The sequence below is a fragment of the Buteo buteo genome, chromosome 19, assembly GCF_964188355.1.
Source record: "Buteo buteo chromosome 19, bButBut1.hap1.1, whole genome shotgun sequence".
NCBI lineage: Eukaryota > Metazoa > Chordata > Aves > Accipitriformes > Accipitridae > Buteo > Buteo buteo.
In genome coordinates, this window is record NC_134189.1 from 1,322,727 (window position 1) to 1,344,480 (window position 21,754).

The following is a 21,754-nucleotide window of genomic DNA, read 5'->3' on the forward strand; positions in this document are numbered from 1 at the left end:
TGGGTTATGCATATAAAAGTGATTTTCATCAGAAACAATTCACAAGCTTTTATAAAATGGCCAAAATTGTACAGTAAAGGTGCATACTGGTCACAGTTCTGTCCCATTAGCACATTCTTAGTTCTGTATGTGCCAGTTTGTGCCAGCAATTAAAGTAACACAAACAGAAGGAGGCATCTTTGTTTCTCTTCCTCCTCTGTCGGTGAGCGAAAGATTCCCTTCCAACCATGACGTTTGAAATGAGTCTCCAAAGCATAGCACCAGACAGGTGTTCTGTGTTCATGACTAATGTAGTAACAGAACGGACACAGGGATTGCTTACATGTGCAGTGCAGTCTGGGCCTTGGCCGCCTCTTGTTTGGTGTTGTATCGGATAAGGGCGGTGCCCTGGGTCAGGTTCAGATGGAATGTCAGCAGTGGGCCATGCTGCATGCAGATCGTCCTCAAGGTTGACCCATCGATCTGAGGAAGAACAGCCAGGATAAAACAGATGTTTGTAACTATTTCTCGAATCCTAACTTTGTCTCAGTAATTAAAAGATAATCTGCTCTCGGAAAGGAAAACAGGTGAAAGCAGTGGGAAGCAAGCAAAGGTGACGGAATTTAATTTTCAGACAGAATTGGTATGCCTCGACTTCTCACAATTACAATGACTTTGCTTTATGGAATAATCTGACTTATCCTTCTTGCTCACTTGTAGCTTGAGTCCAGTTTTCCCCACCTCACTGCTTTTCTTATGTTGTCACTATCCTTACGTTGGCAGGTTTTCTAGTAATTGTATATAACTTGTACTTCTTACCATCTTCAGCCATCAGGATTTGTACCAAGGGAGCCAGAATCTCCTAGTCTCCAGCACTCTGATTTCAGTAGAATTTAGATCAACCAGTATTTAAAAGTTCTTTGCAAAACTGGAAATATCACCTGTGCAATGAGTTTTTTTTAAAATGTATTTTAGTGCTTTTTTTGTCTTTGTGGTTTATGAAACAGTAAGACACAGAAACAGTCAGTGATCTTTCTGCCAAACCCAGCAATGCTCATTCCTCCTGAACTAATGTTTTCACAGCAGTTGTTGCCTACATTCCTTCTGCAGCAGTAACAGCTTGTTACTTATCTCCAGTAACTGCTGTTCTCCAAGGTGTTCTGCACAGACAGATTCCATTCCTGGTATGCCACAGGAATATGCACACACGAATGGGATCCATATGTGCAGATACTTAAGGAAGTGCTACTTTCTTCCTTCTTCCTTTCCCCCCTATTATATAATATAACCTCAAATGAGGGGAAAGGAAGTTGTGTGTGGGTACAAATATGGACAAAGTTAAAAGAGAGAAACTTGAAATAAAGATACTGTCCCTGAATCCACCTTAACCTTTACACTTCCTTCTCACTAGTGTACTGACACCCAAAAAATAGAAGATTTGTTATGGAAGAGACAACTACAATCTGCCTCTTTCTCTTTTCTATTAACTTAGACACCTCCAAAATATATTCTTCTCCCTTTAAACTACTCCTAAAGCAGTATTAAACTACCTTACAAAAGGAAGACTTAAAACTGTGCCTCTTCATCACACCACTGCTGTTTCCTTCACCTCAAGGAAAAGTCTCTTCTATGAAAGGAGCACAGTTTGCACCGTTTTGGGTGATCTGAAGGAGACCTTAGTTTTTCCTTTCACATTGATGTTTTCTCAGACTGTAGTAAAAGTATGGTAAATTATCCTGCTGAACAGGGGACTCTCTGTCTAGACCTCAGGGCGCTGCTGATAATCACATAGGCTTTTCCTAAGCCTTGAATACAGACTAATTGGGACTGCTGAAACCAGGATCTCCACAGAATTCATTCTGAATGGAAGCAAGCTCTGAGAATACTTGCAGGAATAACCTAACGAGACTGGTTTTGGCAGGAGTGCTGGAAACATTCTGTGGTTTCACTATGGAAACACCAAAGTGAAAACTGGCAGTTACACCAGCTTTCTTACTGACAACATCCCAAAGAACAGCCTCTTTAACAGCTATAAACCATTCCACATTATGGTCATGCAACTTATCCTCACTTCTAAGAAAAACCTTTCTGTTCCAGTAATTTTTTTGAAACTCTAGGTAATGAAAGGTTATGACGGTCATGTAGCAAAAACTGAGCACCTTAAAAGTTAGCTGAAGAGATTACCATAGAAAAACCAATCAGACTGCAGCCCAATTTAGTAGAAACACATCTTACGTATGCTGACCAACCTGATTGTTAGATTTTATTCAAAGAGAAACAACCGAAGAATCCACAAATCCATATATTGGTAAAGCAAACAATTTCCCAGAGACAACAACAGAAAATACCTGTGGAGTGAGATTGTGAAGAACCAACCAGTAGCTAGGACGAACTGAGCCACCATCACTCCAAGTAGATGCTGCAAATTAGAAGACAGAACAATCAAGACAGATCTGGTACAAAGAAAACTATTTTTCTTTACAGTCAGGTCTTCCAATCTCAGACAAATTCAGCATTATCAGCCCTGCTAACACATGAAAGCCTAATCTTCGTCCTGAAAACAAACACACATCTTGCATCGCATCTCACATCGAGTCACCTTTTACTAGAGTTTATCTTCAAGGAGTTTCCCACCCATCGAAAGCATCCAGTCTTGAAAGGCCCCATGCAGTAGATATTCCCTCCTGGCAGCTCTCGGCCCTCTTCACTCATTCCCTGCAGCAGGACCTGGGATTCCACCCCCAGCCCCCACCCCGACTACCAACAGCAAATTTCCCTTTCAAGAAGGAACTTTTTTTTCCTTTTACCAGACAACTGCAACTTTCTTTCCTCCAAACCATTAGTGCTGTAAAACGTACACTCCTCAGGTCTGATCAATGGTGCTATCAGTTGATTCTTCTCACCAGAGGCAAGCCGTGAGTCCTGTGCCCCCCAGCCCCTGACCGATCGGGGTGCTGTGCTGTTCCATGGAGATGATGGTTTGGGGTTGGTCAGGCCAGGAGGCGGGCGGGGCAGCCCTGTAGTGTTCCTTGAGGAAATATGGTTTTTCCACATCTTGTTGGAGAGATGAGTGGGATTGTGTCCTATGGGATCTGGGGACCATGTTGATTTGTAATCACTGAATTTTGCTAGAAGATTAAATGAATTGTACGTATTAGAGAAACTCAGGAGATTCAACTAGCCTTTAACTGTACTATCACTGTAAACCCTTGGACCGCATTTATATTGGAGACAACCACAAAGCACAGAACCATACAACAGTTAACTTACCATACCAAAAAAAGCCATGCTACATGTAAGTTAACTAATTTTTGCTTATTTTATATACGCTGACAAAAAAAATATGCCTAGATCATTTATGATAATGTAGCCAGTCAGTCTCAGTATGTTCAATCATTAATAAGACGAACAGCAACTATTACATCCACACTACATTTCCTTTAAGAATCTGAGAATTTCTTACAAGGTTGGGCACTACTGACCTTTAATGAAACTGAACCTTCGTCAGGCCAAAAACTTGCAGAGAACTGAAATGAATATTTACCACTCTTGGTCTACTAAGCTAACGCTACCTCCTAAAGACGTCCTCCTGTAAGGTCAAAGCTTTCTCATAGATCACAAATTTCATACAGAGCTGACATGACAGTAACACAAAGAAGGCCACTGAGCTGTGTGACAACTGCACTTTTAAATCCTGACAGTGCACATTCATTTTTTTATTAGAAACCATTACCAAATGCCTGTTAGGAGAAGTTAAGGTCAACAGTGGATATCCCTAACATTTCAAGAACCCTTTATATAAAAGTCCACTAAAAGATAAAAATTAACACACTCCCCAAAACATCACTACAGGTCATGAATATTTGGGAGCTCTTCGTAAGCCAATTTTCCTTAAGAAGGCAGACCACAAATTCTCCCACACCTTCTGACACCAAGGGACATTTATCACCCAGCAAAAAAGCCAAACCAAAAGTCAAAATTGCTCGAGTAATTTTTTTTCCTTGTTCTGTAATGAGAACCAGCAAACACAGACAAGGCAATCTGAGAGGAAAAGGCACTTGTATCATGAATTAGCTTAATCATTAATTATCTTAATCAGAACTCTGGTGCACGTGTGTGCAAATACACGTATTAAGCTCTATTCACTAACAAACGGTAGTAAATTACTTACTTGAAACAAACGGTAAAAATCCAGGTTTACAATAAGCCAGGATGCCAGAAAATAATACATTTGGGAACCAAGACCATAAAGCTTTCAGCAAGTAAAAGCGTGCTTCATTTTACAGCTGGATCACTGTATTTCCACGACAGATTAACTGTCAATAGCAAGCAGGTTTCAAGCACTAGCCTATGAAAGTATACGAAAGTGCTTAAAAACCAGCTTTCACTAGACCCAGTTTGTTTTAGAGACACATGAATTCTAAATCCCTAATTCAGATGACCTGCTTTCTGGCTGTACAATGCTGGTGTGTAGTTTAACAAGACGAGCAGAAGATGGTATGTGTGCCAGGCAGTAGTCTAGTTTCCTCAATTCAACTATGACTTCAGTCATTTTTTTATCTCTTGGGTCTTTCTTATGTGCTAGAGAAAAAATCAGCAGAGGTAAGAAGCTGATACATGCCACTCCTTTCCCCAGGCTATGAAAGAAATCTTTCATGAGTCACTGGAATGCTGCACAAACTGGCAGCAGGAACACTGTTTTTCTCGAGGGCTAAATAGGATTTTCAACACATTTTGTGAAGATGCTGAGATAACATATGAACACAGCTTTTATTCAGTAAGATGCAAAAACCATAAAGTTTGGGCCAGCTGCAGCTGTCCAGATGCAGCTCTCAGCTATGTTCGTCACTTCTGCTATATAAACACAATTCTTCAGTTTTAAGTAGTTGTTAAGACAATGATGTCTCGAGAGAAAACTCTGGCATTTGTAAGAAGTTCAAAATCCAAATGGTTTGTCTGGAGCAAGTATTTCCAGCATCCTAGTCAGAAGTGTGTGCAGAAACCATTTTTCTCAAGAAAGCTTTGGAGACCTTCTTACCAAGATCTGAGGCAGATATCTGAATTACTATTTACAGGCCAACCATTAAAAGCCAGAGGACGAAAAGGCCCCCCTCTCTCTCCCAGTTTCAGGGAACGATGAGTGCTATAAAAGGCAAGGCAAAAACATTCCCTTCACAGCACTCCAATATTCTGAATTTAAGATGAGTAAAATCACTCACCTTATTTACTCTAATTCCTTAACTCATACATACAGGAGCAGGTATGTTAAAAAACATTATGACAGTCCCCCAACCCCTTGCATTTATCAACAGATTGTGCGTGTGGGGTTTTTTTTTTTTCCCCTTTTGCCTCTGCTGCTCACTGCTACCCTGTTCTTTAACTTGTGTAACTAAGAATTTTGTATTGGGGGTGGGAGGAAGGGCAGAGGATCTTAGTCTAGTTTTTAAAGCAACTACAACAGTATTTTATCTTCAGGAGGAAAACTACCTGATCAGCCACTCAAATTTTTAATTCCTCAGAAATTACTGAAAGACTAAATATTCAAAGTGGAACAAGAATGAGGAACTAGTGATTAAGCAGAAAATGCTTTGTCCAGGGAAGTTTTAGAGCCCACATACCTGAAGTGCTATGAACGTTGGTGAAGGAATTGTCAGAGGCACTGTAGGGCCAGGCACCAGGTGAAGGCAGCGAGGTGTTGAGGGAAGAATTAGACCCTATCAAAGGGAAAAGGAGAGAAAAAGAGTATGCCAATTTCACAGAGTTTCTGTAATACTGTTGAACCTCAAGAGAGCCACAATTTGTACCAATGCCAAGCTTTCACATGATACACAGCCACGGTGCAAAGGCAATTAGGCTTCCTTTTAGTCAAATGCAATAGACTGTTACCCTGTTATGACAGGAACATCAGAAGAACTTAAATAACCACATACCAGCTGTTCACTGTTTTACCTGTGGTGTTGTCCCGCAGAAGTTGGTGGTCAGTATCTACAATGGGAGATGTGGCTGTCCCCCCCAGCACACTTCCAGGGGTCACATAGGGGTCAGATTCAGGGTCAATGTTTTGTATACCTTTCCATGGCACTCCTGGTTGGAACTCTGGGACAGGGGGGAAAAAGGAATTAGTTGCAAACAGGGAAACACCATTTACTGGAAGTTAACTGCTGAACATAGTTTAGAAGGGTAAATTGTCTTCTACACCGTTTCTCAGAAAAAAAAAACCAAAACAGACTTCTCAATTAAAATCTATTTCACATTTCCTCCCATGGCACTATCTCTAGTGTCCGAATACAACTACACTACAAAAAAGTGGAGCAAGTGCATATGGTATTCCTTTGACTATTCCCGTTTTACTACATTGAGTTGAGGCTTCAATAGTTTGAACCTTCCTTAATAGGTTATGTATTTTTTAAGATATATAAAATTAGATTATATATTATAAGATTAGATTCAGCGCACACACACTTTGTGCGTGTGCAGAAGCCCTTCTCAAGCAAAGGCTACCTACCTTAGGAGTTTGTAAATACAACATTTGACACTTTACACTGCAGGTACACACATACTTTATACATTAGCTATCAATATTGAGGTAATGCTAAGGTGAGATGCCTTGTGGTAAAAGAAATGTATATGCTCATTGACATTCTTCATGCTTCACAGTGAGATGGAATATACTTATCATGCTTTAGTTTCCTTTCAACTATAGCTCCAGGCATGCCAGATTTTTAAAACAAGAGGATGAATTATATAAAGCATGAACATACAAAAACTCCAGTTACTGTAAGAAAGATCAGTAACTTGGTTCTTTCACTGAGCAGATGTTCAACGAATAAAGTGCTGTGGTCAATTTTGGAAGCAGTGATAAGAAAGTAAAACTGCCAAACACAAAACCAAGAAGCTTCAGATACTATGTGACAATTTGGATAAGTGTGAAAGGAGTGCCAAGGTAGCAGATTCATCCCTTGCAGATAACAAGTCCAGGATGTGGAATGATACCTTTATTTCCAACCTGAAGTTCTGAAATAATTGACAGAATATTTGAGTGTAATTAAAAATCCTTGATTAAAAGTGGGATCCAGGATGTGCTCTCTGGAATTAAACAATGTAAGGTGAATCTGGCATGGAAGGGTTCATTTCAGTCAACTTTGTAATGAAGCCGCATAGTCAAGACTACGACTTTCACACACAAATACAGAAGAAAACGTTATATTACTGGTTCAAACAATTGGCACAGCAAGGGCAGTATTAGATTGTGATAATGCATTGGCAGGAGAATCTCAGAGAACACAGAAGAAATGCCCCACTGGGTCAGAACTGTGGTCCATCTAGCCCAGTATTCTGCTAACAGTGGTTGGAGGGATACCATTTAGGGACAGAACACAAACCTCGCCACTATCTGTAAGCTACTGCCCTCACACTCTCCCAGCATCCATAGTCCTTCTATCTAGGATGTCAGAAATACCCTCTATCTGCTAGCACCTGCTTGTGAAACTGTTTTTCCATCTGTTTATCCAACCAGTTTCAACTGGCTAGTACTACCTGTCTCCACAAGCTCTAAAAGCAACGCACTGCAGAAGTTCACCACTCCCAATGGGAGAAAAAACCCAAAAACCCCAAACCAAAAAACTCTCATCTATTTAAAATTTATATCTTCTTAAGTCCAGCATTTGCACCATGGTTCTAGTGTTGCAAGATTCACAGAGTTACAACTCTGCATTTATCTTGTTCACTGCCTTCATAATTTTGCAAACCTCAGTCACATCTCCCAAACTGTAGTAACTCAACAAAATAATCTCGGATACCAGGTATCAACGTTTCTAACAGTATGAGCAATCAGTACTGCATCGAGGAAGGAATCTGCTCTGCTACTGCCAAAATGCTGCAATCCTCTGACAAATAGGACCACCTTATGCTTAAGGAACAAGCAATGCAGCTCTTGGGTCTAGTCAAAAGATCTTCTCTGTTTAGAGATAAAGAACCCATAAGCACAGAGTAGGACCTGGAAATTAGACTTCCTTGACTAAGTCCAAGTCTTGTCTTTGTAAAGATTTCTGAGAATTGGTTAGACTGAAAATTAAGTGCATAGTATGCTCTCATCAAAAAGTTAAGGAATATTCAAACAAGGCTCCAAATATCAGGTGTATTGTATGCAAACACATTCACTTATCAAGATAATCCTGGTCTGGAGAAGAGTTTTCCTTGAACTTCAGCATACTGACAAATTTCCAAACTATACTTTGGGATTGACAGTTACTCTCATGCACATTCACTAACTTTCCCTACAGACATGCTATTTTATTTCTAGATAGTAAAGAAAACATGAAGTGCATTTTTCCACTGATATTTGAAAGGTCCTCCCAAAAAGTTCAAACATAAGATTATTAGGAAAACCACGACAGACACATCCAGGCCAGTTTGCCTGGAGTATATGACTGAACTGCTCTTGAATAGGAAAGTTACAGTCTAGTATTACCTAGGTATGCAAGTCTGTGTGACATAACCAAAAGATACAGTTCTCACCAATGCAGCAAAACTTGCTCTCACCTCCAGCTGTGATATCAGTTTGATTGGGCACCACTTCATTTATCTTTGTGCTGAACAATACTGCTCTCTTGAACGGCAGAATTTCTGCAGCAGATGGCATTTAGGAGGAAAACGCGAAAGGTGTAGTCAGGGTGAATGCTGAGTGACCACTGTATTCATTCAAAGGAAAAATGCACCTATTTCAAGAGGTCTTCTCTTGTAAACTCATTTTCGTTAGCAACTTAATTTTCCAACACTAGGAAGAAAAATTGTATCTCCACGCCAGGAACTGACAGTGGGCCTCATCTACAAGCTTGCAGAGAAAAAGGACCTATAGTATAAAATCATTTTGGGTCTTTATTCTTCATCGGGGTGTTGATAAGGTGGATCATGACTTCAGCTAAGTTTTCCTTCTCGAGGGAGCCAATAAGCTAGAGGGGCTATGAGACAGCGTAAGTGGCTGATGGTTCTGGGACAGTAACACTTGTCCCAATAGTCTGTGAACCTCATAAGAGAGGGCTAGCAATACAGCAATAATTGCATAAAAGCCACATGCCAAAACCCATGATCTGTTACATGACATCTGCAATAACAGTCATGGGCTACTCATTTACACAAGAAATTGGGGATGGTACTGATGATCCCAGTGAGAGTTTATCTTCAGGATTTGTGAACTCCACCTATCCTCTTACAGTGGTGACACAGTCAGCAACAGCAAAAATTTCGCTTATCCCTGACAGTGGGACTGCAGGTATCACTAAGGAAACTCTGTGATATCAACGAGGGGCAAAGAGCAGCTATTCAAGCTTCTGAAACAGCCTTCGGTTACCAAGAATCTTCCTAGAGCCAGTGGCTGCTCCAAAATCTGGAAACATGGCAGAGCTGATGCTCACATCCCTCTCCCAACTTTGCAAGCAGTACTGTGTTTCTCAGTATTATATAGGGGAATGGTAACTAAAGAAAAAGTTCAGCAACAATGGGTCTATGAGAGTGGTCCTGCAAAAAAATTTAAATTTTGGGGGTTTGTGGCATTATGAACAGTAACTCCAGCTCAAGAAGCTCAGTACTTAACAACCAGGCTGACAGAAATGTAATGCAAATAACACCTCTACAGAGAGCAGTCAGTGGTATGAAGTGCTGTGGGTATGCAGATGTTCTTGAAATAACTAATTCTTTAACTTAGGTCATCAGAAAACATGTTCTTGCCAGACTTAAGACACTGAGGGGTTCCCACATAAAAAGCTTTAGCTACTTTTTGTAGGTTTCCTGCAGTTGTATCCGTCACACAGATTCCTAGGCTTTCTGATGCAAGGTCTGTGCTACTGGTTTACCCCACAGATGTACCTGCACCTTTACTTTTTTGTGCTTGAGGGGATACACAGTAGAGGATTTGCAGTTAGTGTTTTTCTTGAAATCTAAGTGTCTTCCAGGCAGAGAAAAATCACAGCATCCACTATTTGCTGAACAGCACTGGTGACTAATCCGTGCAACTTCAAGGACACCACCCTGTTTAACAAATGTTTTATATAGAAAATTATGTGTGTGTTCAAATATGTATGTATTTTCCTAGACACTTGAGTTTTCTAGCAGAAAGATAAAATTCTGCCAATGAAACTCTAAAAGACTTAAAGAATGTGCTACTGCCTGTAATCCAAAAAGCAAAAAACTTCCACTCAAGCCACAAGATTGCTGAGTAGTACTTAAACATGGCAACTACTCTTCTATCCTTTACACAACATGAGCAAAGGAAAACCACAACAGCGTAGCACACACATTGTATAGATATTGTACCAATACTGCTGGCAAAAGAAACCTGGTGGTTCGCAATGAATTGTATTTGTAAACAATTGCCAGAGGAAAAGTTCATGCTACGCAAAATACATGAAGTCAAGAAAATCCTGTTCCCACCACCACAAAAAACAAGCTTTCACATCTTTTGCTTTCTGATTCCACACTATCAGTCAGAATTTTTACACTCCGTGTCAGCCTAACACAACTGAAATAAGGAAGGAATCAATACAAGAGGAGGGAGCTGGTAATGTGTCTTCTATGAACAAGTGTTCTCATGAAAATTTCTGTAAGTGTAAAGTCACCAAACTATAGAAGATCAGAGTTCACCTAACAAAAACGAAATACTACTCAGGCAATTCAGCAGTTAGTTCATATTTAGCCCAGCAATTTTTTACTGGAGATTCAACGTTTATGTTCTAATTTAATGTGGAAGAAATTTGAAAAATGATAAGCCAAGCAAATATTTTCCTTGCAGTGGTTATTGAAAAAGTATGATGAGGAAAGGTCCCAGCAGATCTACTTTAAAGCTCGGACATAGCCCCTGCCCTTATGTAATACCTGGAGGCCAGCTGGCATTGCTGGATTTGCTTCCGATCTTGTTCGTTGGTGGAGATTTGGCAGGTAACCAGCTATCACCAGCAGGGCCTGCATGGCTACCTAGTGGGTCGCCCTGAATTATGTCGAACTGGTTGTAGGGCGATCCTCCGCGAGCCTTTCCAGGGGGCACAATTGCACCTGAAGCATTAAAAAAGATACGTTTACACTCCGGAAAAGTTGGGATCTTTATGAGTATGGTGTACTGAAACAAAAAATATTTAAGATGCCTACTGGTGAGGCAAGACATTCAATGACTTGAAGCATAGTTTCATCTGAGCTTTTTCACCTCTGGCAAGACGATACTGCAAGGGTATTCCCAAAATAGCCAGTCCCCTTCTCACCATTTTTGTGCATATTGGCATCTTGTGAAGCCACAGAGGGCAGCCCTTCCATCATAGTCCACTGCTTAAAGCGGGATTCTGTTCCAGCCTCTTTCCCTCCCACCATGCCATAATCCATGCCACTTGAGCCAAAGCCTGTGAAACAAACAAACAAAACTCCATTGTCATTTGCTCTTTTCAGTTTAAATAACTTTAAACAGAGAGGAGTCGTGATCACAAGAAAGGTGAAAAAATCCAACACTAGCAAATGAAATGTTCAAGTGGCAACTTCCAAATAAGATTGTTAGGTCAATTTGCCACCAAGATATACTTTGTTAGTAGGTTTGTCTTCTTCCCCTGCAATGAAAAATAATGCAATTTGATCGAAAGTTGACACATGTCATAACCTTCACTCTAGTGCTTATATATACAAGTTACTCATTTCTTGACCCAGACATAACTGACTAATATGGTAACTATAGGCAATGCACCATATCTCTTTCCACAGAGCACTTACCTGAACCGTATCCAGGTATTTGCCCTTTGGTCTGTAAATCTGAGAGACCCACATTCAAAGGATTGGGTACCATGCTGTCTAAATGTGGCTTAGGCCCCACAGGGTGGGATGGTGAATGCTTCATGCCAGGCTGCCTCTGCTGCTGCTGTTGGAGGGCACTCACCATACGAGCAATCTGCAAATAAAAGAAAAAACATGGGGATGATGTATCCTATACTGTAACACAGAATTCCAGTAAACATGAAGAAACAGTGATTTGAAAGAGATCCAAAGGACCCTGCTCTCTGAAAAGTACAATCTGAAGACAGTGCAAACTGAAGAGAGCAGATGACATTACTAAAGCCAGTGCCGTCTCTGGTGCAGAGTGCATTTTCCAAGCGCACTTTATGCTCCACGTGATTGACAAAAACAGTGCCACACCTGTTGCTCCTGCTGTTGTCTCACAGCTTGAGATAACTTCCTCTGGCTCTGTAACAGCTGCTGCTGCTGCTGCTGCTGCAGGAGGAGCTGACATGCCTACAAGATAAGTGGGGGTGGTAAGAGAGAAAATACAGAGCTTATTAAGTGAGATAAAATTGCCAGGAGCTAGTCACTAGCAAATGCTTTGCTCAGAATTTCTGTAAACTGTTTCTCATTCCACACACTCAAAATGACAGTGAAAGCATTAGAAGAATACTATATCCTTCACTTCTTGCTAATTTAACATCATGCAACAGTATTACTAGTACCTGCTTTACAACCATCACTATGACTACAAGTCTGAAAACAACTTCATTAAAAATCAACAAACAACTGCTTTCTGTACAAAGATATTGCTTAGACTCATTTCTAACCCACTGCAACATTCACAATAATTACACAGGCTTGTTTAGTTTCTCTGCTGCCTTCTAACAGGGCTGCATTTTCCTTTACAACAAACAGGGAATACTTGTACAAAAATAACACAAGATCAGTAGAATAAAACAGAATTAGAACAAACAAAAAGAAAACTCTTTCTGCAGACAATTTGTAAACCGTCCGTCTCACAAGATTACTAGTTACTTACTAATTGAAACTGGGGGATCTGTGGAAGCTGGCTCAGCATGGCAATCTGTTGCGGAGAAAGCTGGGGGCCCATATTGAAAAGACCAGGATTCAAGCCACTGTTGGGAAACTGTTTGAGCATGGAGGCCGAAACCTGCATGGAAATCAGTTACATATCCTCAAGAAATGCACTGCTGTGAGAAAAGATGATGAAGTATTTCTATAAAGCAATAGGTACGACACCAATCTTAAATGGTGTTCCAGGAAAGACATTACAGGTTTCTTAACACATCACATTTAAAAATGCACAATCTATGACTTGAGCTGAGTGAATACCTCACTTGATTGACAATATACAGTATCACATGTGCAGATGCAGACACACACACACAAAGGTTCCTCCCCCAACCAATCGGTTGCTAGAGACTGCACTAAATTAAAATGCTGATATATGTGCAGCTAACCAGTAATCACAGTACTGCATTATCACATTAAAAATGTACTGCTTGACAAGGGAAAAGAAAGGCATTCAGGCAGTCACTGGAGCAAAGAAACAGTGCCTCACAGAAAGAGTTAATCTCTTTGTACGCTGAATAAGCTGTAGTAAAAGACAGTAGGTGGAGAAGAATCCCCCCATTTCTCCCTGCATTATTTGAGAGTTACAGAAGTAGAATTCAAGAGAATCTCCAAAAGTCTTGAAGTCCAAAGCAAAAGGTAAACTTGTGCATTTGGAGACCCTGAGGTCTTAGAGCTCTGCAATGTAAATGCAACGTGTAGCCCCTCATCAGGCCTCTCTTTCACAGGGGGAAGGAAGCACAGGACAAGACTGATTGAAAAAAATTAAGCAACCTGTCACTTCAGAAAAACTTCCAGCTTTCACTTTTTTTGTTGTTTTTAAAATACTTTGCAAAAGCCTATATAAGACATAGGATTCCTGAATCCACTTTGAGGTTTAAAAATACTGGTAGCAAGCATTTACCACCAACTGCCATGGAAGAAGAAAGAAGGCTAATCCTTCTGCAGTGAGCTTTAAGCACTTTCAACTACAAATTTTAATTTTTTATTTTATCTAAGTTTCCAATTTCTTAACATCAAATCAAGACTAAGATAGATGTATGAGTAACCTCAATGATGTGCTCTGAAGGCTGTAGCTCTACTTTTACAAGTAACCAGTTACTATAAATTCCTTACCTGGGGAGAAAGAAATTGGGGAGGCACTTGCGCCCGGATATTGGGGGAAGGATTTAGTGGCTGCACTGGTGTGTGCATGCCCCTCGATTGTGCTGTGCTGTTTCCAAACAAACCATGATTGCCACCCTATAAAATTAAAGCAGTAGTGAGAAGATGAATCTTTCAGGACAATGGATTTCTATGCTACTACTACGTACCAATAACAATGAGGCAAGTACTGACTTAAACAGAGCACTCTTAAAATTACTGAGATGTTTGCCCTAAATCAGTAATATTCTACCTGGGTTAAAACTGCTGTACTACATTTTTGAGATGCAGGCTCTTTCTCCTCTACATTGAAGAGTCATGTTTATCCACTTATTTCAAAGCACGTGACAAAGCTAATGTTTTATATTTTGCACTTTACATGTTGGGAAATGGAAACTTGGAGTACAAACAACATGCTCAAAAATGTTGAGCCCATTCCATTAGCTTATAAGTATGGCAAGACTGTGTCAACAAGAATTTTGGGCCATAATTTTAGAAAAGTCAGGTACTTCTGAGTAGGTTGCCGAGACATTACTCATAAGCCTACTACTTCCTCTGCAGACCTTTCACTAACTGAAATTAGAATTCTAAAAATGTATTAAAAGTTTTCCTTCTGATGTGAAAACTTCAGCATTCTGGATTAGGATGTTTTTCTTTTCCTTTTTTTCCACTAAATTAAAGAGCAGGAAAATTTTCAAGTGAGAAAAAAAATATTTTTTTTTCCTTGCATTGATTTATTTTCTAACACAAGAATACTTGCTGCTTGAGTTTTTTTAATGAGAAGTATTTACTGTTTTATAAACAACTTCTGTAATAATAAACCCTACCGCATGAAAAAGGCCAAAGAAAATTTGTGATTATGTTTCACTATTTCAGCCTCTGAGCAGACTGTCTTTATTTGTAATGTCTTTCAACAAAAGCCACAGGAAATATTATGGACAGTCTCCTATACTAACAGTCACATGCTGTTGCTTCTAAAAGCTGAAGCTCGTACTCCGAAAGGTCCTTATGTGCCGTGATTCTGTCCTTTCATTTTCAAGGCCCTCAGAACTTCCCATCTCCTGCTGTGTATCAGTACGTCTATGATCCTCAGACACCTGGCGTTCTAAACAGTACATTTTCCATCCCTCATCCATCGTTCTCTGTTCTCCCTCTCCATGCTGGTACTGCTGTACCCAACATAAATTAATCATTCTTCCAAACTGAGATGGTGCAGGCCTTCTCCAAAACCTTTCCTTCCGTTATATACCAAGATTTCATAAACTCTGCCTCCCTTCTACCATAATACTGTGCATCCTCCACCATCCTTTTGCGACAACAGAAGTCTCTCATCCTGCTTCTATACAAGCAGCATTATGGATTGCCTCATTCACCTGCATCGTATTTCACTTCTGTAACGTACGTTCTCTTTCAGAAGCAACTTGGGATGTCATACTAAGCATGTAGGAGGATAAACAAAAAACCCCAAGAGACAAAAGAGTTTTTATTCTGGAAAGAACTGACTGGGATCAACTACACAAAAATTTTTGAGAGGCTTGAAGCTGCAGCTACACTTTCAGCCCTCCCTAAAGCTCAGAGTTCTACACACCGAATCCAAGAACATGTCTGCAAGTTTTGGACTTAATCTTATGTTCAACACTGATTGTGTCACATAGAAACAGAAAGACAACACAAAGAAACACCATCATGTTAGGCATGTGACTACATAGGCTAGTCCAGTTGCAATACTTAGGTTCTATTCTTTCATTTCCTAGTATTCCTGCAACACTTTCTTCTAGCATAATGCAAAACATAATAGCCAGAAATTCTTCTAAACTGCAGCTAACCACTTCACTTCTTCCCCACCATTCCCCTGTATACGGAACAAAAATATTGCTACTTCAAGAGTTTTTACAGGCTGCTAAATCCTTTCTTTGGGCTGTGGGGCAGGGAGAAGGGAACAGGCACAATGCAAAATGACTGCAATTTTTTAAAGGCATATTTCTACATACAAGGTTATTGGGTGGAATCCGGAAAAATTCGGTGTTGGGGGGTGGTGGGGCAAATCAATAGCCTCTAACTGGGTTTTAAAACAGCAATTAAAATATAAAGGTTGCCACTAACTTCATGACTTCTGAAAAGCACATCTATCTGCTGCTGCACTGATTCAGGAAGTAAGAGGCCAACAAAAACAGATGGAAAATGTTTTGATGATAGGAACCAAAGTGGATTGATTCTCAATGGCCTGATATAGCTGAAAATTCCATTAACAATATTAATTTATTTAGTAGGAAAACAAATGCAAGCAACCAACTAACCAGGATTAAGCCCAGGTTGCAGCGTTATAACAATGCATCTTATAAGGTGGCCTGCTTACTTGTCTAGCAGCGAAGTTTTGGGGACTGAGCCCTGAGCCGATTGCCCCAAGGCCGACGTTGGATAGTGTGGAACCAGAGGGAGACAGCTTGTAGCTGGGAGAAGGGGAGAAGGGAGAGCAGGGAGCCTCATCCCCAAGGCACCCATCTTGATTGGAGAAAGGCAAAGTCAGCTGAAGCAGCAGTTAGCCAACAGCAGGAGTTGGTTAGTGAAGCAACAGAACGCAAGAGGAGAGAAAGAGGGACGGTGAGTGACTAGGAAGAAGCAAAGTTAATTTGTAATAGCAATTACAAGGACAAAACTTCTGACTCAAATGATCACTTGACAATTAAGATTTTGGTCCAAGGAGATAAATAATAAATTCCTAAGGGTTTCTTTTTAAAAATACATTTTGAACTCTCATGAAGTTTGTTTCTGACAGTGGCTATTACCACTACAGAAACAAACGAATCTTGAATGAACTCCTAATGTTAGCACACACCTACCAACATAATTTGTTAGGAATGCATTAGCTCTGCTAGTGGTATTTATTAATTAGGCCACCAGAGGGAGTTGACAAAACTGGTTTTTGGCCTGTTATACCAAAATGGAGGAGTTAAAAAAATTTATTGACAGTAACACACCTTCTGAATTTTTAAACCAAATTTCTTTTCCATTTTACATGTGATAAAACTGTGTGAAAAAAACCAACCCTAAAGCATTCTGAATCTACTGGACACTCTCCAATTCATAATGTGAAGCAATTAATGTTTGATAATAACAGTGAAAGCTTCTATTTAAAATAGGCAAGAATGAGAAAGAAACACTACCATAACATAAAACAAATGTCACAGAGAAACAGATGTCATACAGAAGCTTACAGTACATGGACATACAGCATAAGGGGTTGTGGAATTTAGAAAGGGTGTTTCCAATAAACGACAGACATGAAAGCAGAAAAAATTTGGAAGACTGTGATTACTTATGTTTACTTAGATCTAAACCAATTTTTTACAGTAGATGACTGTAGTCAGTAGCCAAAAGAATCACTGTGATGAAACTATAATGAATTTCATTGCTACCAGCAGTTTACCCTTCCAAGAAAAACAAAGGAATTTCTTTCTGTCCATATTAAGAGCAGTCTGTTCTAGAATAAAGCGCCTCATTCTCCCCAGATAATTTAGTTTGTCTATGCACATCTGACACCTCTGATTTATATACACATTCACTCTACAAACATAACTCCCCCACACCTTTTGAGTTTGTCAAAGGTTACTGAATTTTTAGCACTTCAGGAGGAGTAGGGTAAAAACTGCGACCTTGAACATAAGAGATTGATACTAATTTATCTAAAGGTATTTCTCTCACCTTCTCAAAATAAGGCCCGCTATCTGTGGTTCCCATGTCTTTGGAATTAGGTGGACGGAACCCAGATCGATCCTTTCTCATCATGTCATTAAAATCCCCGAGATTCATGGCTCGTTTATCTACCTCAAACTTCTTATCTGGGAGACCACCTGTTAAAAAAGAGGAAAGACAACAAAATTAGTGCCAATAATCTCTACCATGTTTCATGACAGCAGGTTCACAGCCAAAGAAAGTATCTTTAAGATCAGGGTATAAATGAGATCTGTCTTACAATTTAGCATAGCTACAGTTGCTATTAAAAGTGTTGAAAAATTAAAGTAGGAAGTTTCATTTTTAAGACTGAACAAGCCAATTTAATTTAGAGAGTTTAATGTAAAGTATTTCTCACAATTTATGTACAGATATAAACATATGCATTTCTACATCAGCCTAGTTCAACTAATGATATTCATTTATACATAATTCTCAATCTCTTCCAAAACTCGCGCTGTTATTTATTGGTATTTCGTATCTATAGAGACACCATATTTAACTTCTCCGTATATTCTACTTAGCCTTTACTGGGTTTGGCATTGAGAAAGAATTTCTCAAAACTGCAAAACCATGCACGTAATTTGATCACAACTCTCCTACACTCATGTGAACTTAACTCTTGAACACTGCAGATCATCTGGTATAGCATAACTTCCAGACAGGCAACCAATCTCTCTCAGCCTGTATGCCATGATTACACAACCACTAAGAGACACTTTTCAAACATCCTCTACAATCTCCTGCCATTGTTTAGTGAGTAATCTGGTGGAACACGAGGAAGAGGTGTTAGTAACAGATGATCAAACTGTAACATACACAGTGAACAAGACATCATCTTTCTCTATAAGCTTATCATCAGCAAAGTGCTGACTGAAGGAAGCTTTCTACCTCACACACTGAATTGCTGCCAAGGAACAATTTTTTTTTGTCATAGCATTATTGTTACATTGAGGTAGATGGAAAGCATCTTCATTTTAAAATATAGACGATGTGATAGAAGTGAGCTTTAATGGTATTTTTAGTTTTAAAATAATTTAATTTAGCAGACGAATGGCCTTACCAAGAACAGTTTAAAAAACCTGTCACCACAGTTAACCAAAATCTATGACTCTTCCAAAGGAAGCTGGTGACAGATATCCTACCCTACCACTGACAAAACACTAAATCTTTATCAAACAGAGCAGACAGCTGATCTCTCCAATACCTTCAAAACACTTATCTGTTCCTCAAAAAAGCTTCTCAAAGCCAGCATCTCTTCCTAATGTCCAATCACAAACTATTAATATTCATAGGTATGTTATTGCCAAGAACCCATGAAATCAACCACTAATTACATGGGTTTTTCTTGCTGGCACAACTTTCGAAGTTGATCCAGCTTCATCCTCTCAGATGCCTTCAACATCATTTATCACAAAAATACTTGACAAGTCACCTACGTATCTTGGCTTGTAACTGGAGTCATACTGACCTGGATGAGCTCATCCCTTTCTAACATATCCTAAAAAGCTAGAACTGGCTCTGCAAAAGCAGTCACATCAAATGTCACACACATCTCAATCCTCTCAATACCTACATCTAACCATTACACACAATGCCAGCAATGCACTACCAAAAGCCTTGTGTACTTTAATTCTAGACAGGAAGCCCTGTCCGTTAGTTGCTCGAAAAGAAACCGAAAGCAAGACAGAGTTGCATCACCATCTGAAATGAAACTGGGTCAATGCCAACACAAGATGACTAAGCCACAGAAACACCCTTTTGTTTCTTCAGTTATCTTGATGATCCAATCAACTCAAACATTACTGAATGATGCCTTGTAAAAAGGCTTGCTAAAGAACATGTAGAGCATTAAGCAGCATCTTTAAAGGTTTCAAGCACAGATATGCCACTTAGTACTGAGGCAGCTACTTAAATTTCAACATAAACAAGGCCTTGCTAAGAGAGATGATGGCATTCATTTATCCCATTCACAGAAAATTCTAATGCAACCTTGAAACCAGTCATGTGAGTGTCTTTTGCACCTGCCAATGAAAGCTATAAATAATACAGGTGGCTGAAGACTAGCTTTACCTTACATAGTACAAGACGACCGTTAAAATCTGAGAAGTTTGACTTTTACCCTCTGCAGTAGGCAAGAACACTTGTGCATGAATAAATATGAAGCCCCAAATCCTCTACATGCAGAAATGTAGAACAGGTTAAAAGCCCAACCATTTTCAAAAAGGAAAACACTCCATCAGTTCTTGGATTTTCCCCACTATTAACAGCTGTGAGAAACACCATGAAAAATGCAAAATGAAACAAGAGCTTGGAAGATGACATTCATGCCCTAGTGAGGGAAAAAAGCCTATTAAGTAAGATCTCCCCCACCACATGCACACAGCTTAAAAGAAAAAAAACCTGAATTCTATACGAACCAAATTATATAATGTGATCCTGTACTGGGAGATAGGGGACAGAAACTGCTGTTGAGCAAAGTTACATAAAAGTTTGCAAATAAGAGACTCGATGCAGTGAAAATACATATATCCTGTGGGGTAACCCAAATGGAAAAAAAAAACATTTGAAACATGTTTTCTGCTTGACCACAAAAATGAAAACATTTTAAAGATACTGTTTTTATACCTTTGCCATAAATTTACATCACCCAAGCCTACTGAGCAAGCAAATGTGCTTAGATATTGAGGTATTGCACCTGCATGCTAAATCAGGTTATGGCTTTGTAACGTATTTACAATAAACAGCTGCATGAATTGCATTTGAATCAACAGAAACTGGAAATGAATTTCCCAGTCTTTACAGGTGATTTGAGAGTTCAGTGATCTGCAGAGGTTGCAACTAACCAATACATTTAAAAAAAAACAAAACAAAACAAAAAAGAGACAAAGGTGGTGGTCAAACAGAAGGAAGGAAAGGATAAAATTCTAAGCGAATTTGACAAGCTACTTACTCCAGCAAACTTCACGCCACAAGACTTACACACGAGGAGAGAATTCAATGGAAAAAAGGGTTGTATCCTATTTTCAAAGCAAAACAAACTATCTGTTGAATGGATTTGATAGAAAAACAATAAAAAAGAGGAAGTAGATCTGCCTCAAGCATGCCATTGATCCATCTCTTTTCTGTCTTGGTCGGTAAATAAGAGTGTCATTCCAGCACCTTGCAATAAAAGCAACACATTTTTCAAACAAGGAGAGCGAGACCAACATAGTAAGAATTACTTACTGACAACTGGACCTATTTTACAATGCATGATGATCAGAGCCAAGGTGCACCGGGCATACCAAAGCCAAAGTTTTCTGTGATGTGTGGTCTCCAAGCACAGAATTAACTCTGAGATTAATGTGCATTTATTCATAAACTGGGAAAATATCATGTTGTGAGTCATCTAGTCAGGAAAAGCTCCTATGTTGTACTTCTGACTGAAAACCAGTTGAAGAACAAGCCTACCTCAGAAGTAAGTCCAACTTTTAAAGTTTAGAAGTAGATATAGGCTGAGGAAAACAGCTTATGTAAAAACATAAACCCAAAGGTGGTATTTATCTGAGAGTTGAACAAACAGCTTTTGCTACTTTATCCTTAATTACTGTCACTATTTGCTGTTTAGATGAAGAAAAAAAAAAGAGAGAAAAGAAAATCTGGCAATGAAACAAACCAGAAGTTGCCACAAAGACAGGAGCCAGTGCACCAAACTGTGGATGCACATGACACTGGAAAGTGAGATCATTTAACGCTTAGCACACAATCAGTGATAGACCCAAACACTGTAACTTCTTTGGCAGGTAATACCTCAGCAGTAAATAGATTCTATCCTTGATGTTGGATACGGCCAGCTTGTACCACAGACCCCATGCTATTCTAACTTACAACAATGAGTTTCAGAACATATTTTGAAACTAACTGTACTTGATTTGTAAACACTAATTTTAGTTGATCTAGAGATCTCACAGACTGATCTGATACAGAACTACTGTTGCCGGTGGTTCTTCAGAGATACCACCACAGGATCATCAGTAATTAATTCGATTGACAATCTCCCACAGGAAATTTAGAA

The 21,754-nt window shown here is 39.5% G+C and overlaps 1 protein-coding gene across 24 annotated transcripts in view; it reads right to left on the reverse strand.

The window, feature by feature from the left end:
- TNRC6B (trinucleotide repeat containing adaptor 6B) overlaps positions 1-21,754 on the reverse strand; it is a 148,986-nt gene that overhangs the window by 14,754 nt on the left and 112,478 nt on the right. For 17 of the 24 annotated variants that reach the window (XM_075050851.1, XM_075050839.1, XM_075050838.1 and 14 more), the window contains 13 exons: positions 17,668-17,816; positions 13,939-14,064; positions 12,770-12,901; positions 12,145-12,240; positions 11,725-11,899; positions 11,229-11,363; positions 10,849-11,025; positions 8,521-8,604; positions 5,929-6,075; positions 5,598-5,693; positions 2,787-3,107; positions 2,328-2,398; positions 323-462 (listed from right to left, as the gene is read on the reverse strand). In XM_075050851.1, the coding sequence (XP_074906952.1) occupies positions 323-462; positions 2,328-2,398; positions 2,787-3,107; positions 5,598-5,693; positions 5,929-6,075; positions 8,521-8,604; positions 10,849-11,025; positions 11,229-11,363; positions 11,725-11,899; positions 12,145-12,240; positions 12,770-12,901; positions 13,939-14,064; positions 17,668-17,816 (1,849 nt within the window). The remainder of the gene's footprint in view (positions 1-322; positions 463-2,327; positions 2,399-2,786; positions 3,108-5,597; positions 5,694-5,928; positions 6,076-8,520; positions 8,605-10,848; positions 11,026-11,228; positions 11,364-11,724; positions 11,900-12,144; positions 12,241-12,769; positions 12,902-13,938; positions 14,065-17,667; positions 17,817-21,754) is intronic. The other 7 variants (XM_075050859.1, XM_075050854.1, XM_075050862.1 and 4 more) reach the window with 5 other exon arrangements.